This window comes from Blastocystis sp. subtype 4 (genome assembly GCF_000743755.1).
Source record: "Blastocystis sp. subtype 4 strain WR1 chromosome Unknown seqid_0042, whole genome shotgun sequence".
Lineage (NCBI taxonomy): Eukaryota > Bigyra > Opalinata > Blastocystidae > Blastocystis > Blastocystis sp. subtype 4.
In genome coordinates, this window is record NW_014569505.1 from 42,053 (window position 1) to 48,052 (window position 6,000).

The following is a 6,000-nucleotide window of genomic DNA, read 5'->3' on the forward strand; positions in this document are numbered from 1 at the left end:
GGTACAGCAGTCTGAGATTGTTCCTCTGCTCTTAGGAGCTATCAGTATGGCTGATGATGAGGAGGCTGTGGTGAATGCTTCCGAAGCTCTAACTGCTATTCTGGTCATTGCAGAGTTGGTGGAGGTATTTGTAGAGTCAGATGGTTTCCCTGTTGCATTAGCATCGTTCGAGCGCTTCGCTTCAAGTCAGGAGGCGTGTGTGGCCGTGTTCCATATGCTGAGTGTTGTTCTGAGTGATAAGAACATCGATCACGTAGATACAATGATCACAAGTGATGGTATTGAGAATTTGACGTTGCCAATTCAGTCCCACAATGAAGATAAGGAGTTAGTGGCTGCTTCATTGGATGTGGCTGCTAAATGTTGCATTAGTGATATGTGGAGCACGACACTGGCTTTGATGGATCTGCCTGTGGCTGTACTGGAGACACTGAAGAAGTGGAAGGATGAGCCTACAATTGTGTCCCCTTGTCTGGTGATCTTGGCTTGTGCTGGTAAGGAGATGGATACAGTGACAACTCTCGTGAAGAATGGTATTTATGAGGTGACGATGGATGCACTGAAGACTCACAAGTTCAATCTGGATGTATGCAAGGGTGTGTTATTGGTCCTGCATCGTTTGACTGATATCGATGAAACACCCGAAGGTATGAAGCTGTTGGCAAAGCAGACTGCCGTGGATCTGCTGATTGATGTGATCAGTGAGTACATGGAGGATCATGAACTGGTGATCGAGGCAGTGAATGTGATTGCGAATCTGGTGGTCAATAATGAGGTGGCTCCATTCTTCTTGAATGTCCCCGCATTTGAGACGATTGCTCAGCTAATCAGTAAGTATGCCGAGGATGACTCGATTCTCTCAGTCGTGTTACGTATTCTCACCTTCATCAAGGATGTGGATGCTGATTGTGTATTGCGTATTCAGACTCACTTCCTGGATGTGTATGCAAGACTGCTGGAGGTGCATAAGGACAAGTTGGAGACAGTGCAGAAGGTTCTGGAGTTGGCAGAGGCTATGACTGAGCATACGGATGCTTGTGTGGAGGCATTCCCTCATTTCATCCCTGCTGTGATTACCTGTCATGAACTCTATAGTGAGGAGAAGGACATTAACATGTTGTTTGCGAAGGTGATGTTCTATGTGAGTAAGCAATCGGCTGTGGTGGGTGAACTATTCGACAGTCAGGTGGCTTCAATGTTGCTAACCCGTCTGAAGAAGCAAAAGGAATTAGAAGAGGAAGAGATTCGTTATTTAATCTGTGCTCTGAGTTATATCATGGTTGATGATGAGTGTACCAATCACTCATTCAAGGAGATCACAACAATAGATACTGAGGAGAGTTGGAGTCTGGTTAATACGATTCTCTATGAACACTTCAAGAATGGTAAGATTAGTGCTGCTTGTTGCTTCTTGGAGTCGATATCGACAACAGAGGAAGAAGATATTGCTCGTCTGCAGGCACAGAAGGTACCTGAGCATGTGTATGATGCTGTGATTAACAATCTGGAGGTACGAAGTACGGTTCTGGGAGCCTTTACGTTCTGCTATCGTTTGTTGATGTCAGAGTCAGGTCATCACATCCTGAATCATGATGACTGTGTGGATATGATTAGTCAGGGTATGTTAGCATTCCCCTTGGATGTACCTGTGCAATTGAAGGGAGTGAAGGTGTTGCGTGAGTATTCACTTCATAAGGAGAGTGTGGAGCAGATGAAGCAGAATGCTGCAATTGAATGTCTGATAAAGAGTCTGAATGTGGAGTCAGATGAGGTCAATACGAATGCCTTCATTGCAATGAGAAACATGTGTACAAACTCACAGGAAGTCCAGGTATTGGACTCAACTTCATTGCCTTCTGTGGATGATGAGATCTGTCAGACTCAAGTTGTGAAGCATGTGGTGGAAGCAGTGAATCGTTGCTTGTTCCGTAAGATTGGTAGTCTTGATGTGATGACAAATGCTCTGGAGCTGATTGTATGTCTCTCTGCTTGCAGTAAGCCTGCTGTGAGTCGTAGTGTGCAAGAACTCTTCCCATCTATGGTGGATTACTGGCGTAGCAAGCAGGATGAGTTGGATATGTGTGTGTTGTTCTGTGCTGCATTTGCTCTTCTTGCTGTCAATAATCGTTTCCTGCCTGTAATGTTCAATGCAGGTGTAACGGAGCTGGTGTTCCAGGTGTTGGGTAAGCATCAATGGAGTCACGAGCAGATGTTGGTGGCGATTCGTCTGTTGGCCTACTTGTCTCGAAATGATGAGGCTTCACGTTATATTGTGATGAATGGACTTCAACGTGTGATGCTGGAGTTGAATGATCATATTGACAATATTCAGATCAGTCGTACGGGTTGTCAGTTGCTGTATTCTCTGTGTGAGCGTGCTGAGCATCATGATGCTTTGTTGGCTGCAAAGGTCATTCAGTACTATCAGGCGTTGATCGCGAAGCATTCTAAGGATCGTACGATTCTGATGGAGTCGTTGAAGATCTTGGTGACGTTCTGTCGTACTCCTGCTGATGTGACCATGCTAACGAGTGAACATGTGACGGAGTCTGTATTGAATGTACTGAAGGTGAGTGTGGAGCAGTTGGACTATGAGATCATTCGAATGTGCACAGATGTGTTGATTCCTTTCACATCACAACGTTCGGTGCGTCCTGCCATTCTGGAAGCTGGTGTCTTTGTGACAATTCTGCCTGTGTTGCCTCATTTCGTGGAGTTGTTGTCAAGCGACCTGGTGGCGTATGACTTCCTTGCTCTGCTTCGTGTGGTCAGTAATACTGTCGGAGTAGATCTGAAGAAGGCTGGTGTGACTAGTGTGGATCCGAAGGGTGCTCGTCTGTTTGTCGAGGCAGGAGGTGTAGCAATGTTGGTGAAGCTGTTAGAGCGATACCCGTCTCAAGAGTCAGTGGATGTGATTGTGGATATTCTGCATCGTGTGGCTACTTCAGAGGATTCGTATCCGTTCTTCTGGGCTTCTTCTGAAATTTCGAAGTTCCTGCGTGTGTTCGCAAATGAGTCGGTGACACCTTCTCAGATGCGCGATCTGGCAGATACGCTCAAGATGTTGCTGCAGAGCTTGCGGAAGGATGCTGAGGTGAAGGACATGCAAGATCGTGTGAAGGCAAGTGCCATCTTTGCAAGCTTGATTGAGGATCTTCGACGTTATGTGGCTGAGGCGGAAGTGGTGAATGTGTTGTTGGAGGTAATGAGTCTGCTGTTGGGTGTGGATGCCAAGCGTTTCTGTGAGCCTGAGATTACAGATGCTGTGAAGGATGTGGTGGCTACACACGCGAGTCATAAGGCTATTTGTATCAAGTTGGCCAACAACTTGAATGTGCTTTGTGATGAGCGAAAGTTCCGTCATCAGATGTGGGTGGTAGATGTGCCTAAGCCTCTGAGCGATATCTTGTTGACACAGCCTGCTGAGGAGGAGGTGGCTATTGCAGTGCTGCCGGTCATCAACAAGCTTTGCAAGCATAAGCAAGTAGCAAAGAGTGTGGCGGATGCTCCTACTGTTACAGCCATCTTCGGTTGTATCAAGGCTGCAGATACTGAACAGGTGTTCTATCAGGCTTGTATGACTCTGCGTCTGTTGGTGCGGAACTGTCCAGAGGCTCTTTCTCAGTTCGTGGGTGATAACTCACCACGTGCAATCTATGATGGTTTGTTTAAGTATATGAAGACGGAGTTGGTGGTTGGTATCGCTTGTCAGTTACTGCACAGTCTGCTGTCGGATAGTGCTGTGGGTATGGATGTGTTGACTCTGGACGATGTTACTCCTATGCGCAATTTGATGGAGCAGAGCTGGTCGATGAGTGAGACTCTGGTGCGTGATGATGTGCTGAGCATGTGTTTGGCAGGTCTGAGTGCTCTTGGTAACAAGAATGTGGAGGATCCGAAGGCCTTGAAGCGAATTGGAGCTCCTGAAGTGACCGAGCAAGTAGTGCGTGTGTGCTCGCTACACTCGCTGCGCCATTCACAGTTGCTGTTGGCTGTATTGTCATTTGCAGCAATGACAGAGAAGGGTCAGAAGGGTATGTTAGGTCTCCATGCAGTGAGTGAGTGTATGGCTGTACTAGCAGAGTTTGTCCATGATCAGATGGTGTGTGTGAATGCACTTAACACCCTGCGTCGTATGGTTTCTCTGCGTCCTGCATGTGAAGCCGTGGTGCGTGCTGGTGTTGGTTCGATTCTGGCCGCCATGCGTCTATTTGAAGAGGAGCGTGAGGTACAGCTTTATGGATTAGAGACGTTGAATGGCCTTCATGAGTATAAGGGTTTCCTGCATGCAATGGAGACCGAAGGAGGTGTGGCTGCAGTGGTTGGTTCATGGAAGCGGTTTGCTGAGGATCGGGATGTTGTTCGTGTTGGAGCAGAGGTTGTGAGCAGTCTTACGGAGTCGGAGAACTGCGGTGATGAAGTGGTTGAGAACGGCGGTGTACAGTGTCTGTTGGAAGTGATAGAGTTGTTCTCAAATGAGCGTGAGGTAATGATTCCTTTGTGCCAGTTGGTGAAGGCGGTGGCGAGTAATCCTGGTGCGAAGGCGACAATGATCAAGGAGGATGTGGTAAGTACTTTGGTAACGGTGATCACGGCGGGTGAGAAGGAGGACGCAGAGCTGATTGGAGCTGCGGTGGCTGCGCTGATGGCATTGGTGAGTGCTCCATTCACGGACAAGAGTCTGGAGGGAACAGATATAGCTACGTTGCTGGTCAATGCTTTCCTGGTGGTTCTGGAAGTAGAGACAAGTGCAACAGATGTGGCCTGCGAGGCGTGTATGGAGAGTATTCGTGCCCTGTGTGAGAATGACCGTCAACGGGAGGAAGTGTTGACCAATGATATTGGTAAGGTGTTTGTGAAAGTGTTCAGTCGGTCTGCAAGTGATGTCCAGCTGGTGTCCAGTGCACTTCAGTTGTTAGAGGATCTATCGTTTGATGGAACAGCTCGTGGAGATCTGTGTGATGATGCTTTGGTGGCGGCTCTGTGTGTAACAATGACTCGTTATGCCCAGAGTATCCCCGTGCAGCGTGGTAGTGTAGCATGGTTACGTCTCATGACTGTGGAGGACTATACACTGGAGTATGTGGCAACTGCAGATGTTGTGAAGGCATTATTGGCTTCTCTACGGAACTGCAGTCTCAATCAATCGATTGTGAATGATAGTTATGAGGCTCTGGCTGCGTTGTCATCGAAGCCTGAGATGGTAGAAGTGATGAACACAGAGAAGGCAGGACCATTCCTGGAGCAGCTGAATGAGAAGAGTGGTAGTGTGAAGACAGTGACTGCGTTGAATGTATTACGATCAGTATTACGTATGAAGGAGAAGAAACGTAAGCATCATCATCATCATCACCAGGATGAGCCTGCTGAGGGTGAGGAGAAGAAGCATCGTAAGCACCGTCACCATCGTAAGGAAGGTGAAGGAGCGAAGACTACAGAGGCTGATAAGGAAGATGCTGAAGCTACAAAGGAAGGAGTTGAAGAGAGTAAGAAGCATCATAAACACCGTCATCACAGTCGTCGACATGGTACAAAGAAGAGTGCTGAGGGTGCTGAAGGAGCTGAAGGTGAGAAGAAGCATCATAAACATCATCGTTCTCATCGTTCTCGCAAGCCTGGAGAGGAGTCAAAGAGACATCGCCATCATAGTCACCGAGTGAAGGACAAAGCGGAGGCGATATCGGATGGGGCAGACCCCGAAGGACAGAACTAAGCCCTCATCCACATGCCATTAAGTGGTTCTAATGGTGTGTGGTTTTATTGCTATTGTTTTGTCTTTGGTTTGTCTTTTGCTTTATTGCATTGTTATTTGATTGTTTGTTATAAATGAACTGTGAATGGGTGAAAAGAAGGAAGAACCATAAAAGGGGTGGGGCAACAATTCGTTCCTTTTCTTCATGAACTCGAAGGTTATTGCACTGAACTATGGTATGTTATAATTATCCTGATGTTGAATCGATTTGAAATTGATAGGATGGAAATTAACCGATATTTAGGGTA

The 6,000-nt window shown here is 47.1% G+C and overlaps 1 protein-coding gene across 1 annotated transcript in view; it reads left to right on the plus strand.

Moving 5' to 3' along the window:
• JH06_0912 (hypothetical protein) overlaps positions 1–5,713 on the plus strand; it is a gene marked incomplete at both ends in the record, with an annotated part of 29,962 nt that extends 24,249 nt beyond the window's left edge. Inside the window, one exon of the mRNA XM_014673436.1 lies at positions 1–5,713. This exon is cut by the window's left edge and continues 23,698 nt beyond it. Coding sequence (XP_014528922.1) covers positions 1–5,713 — 5,713 coding nt within the window.
• Positions 5,714–6,000: the final 287 nt, after the last annotated feature.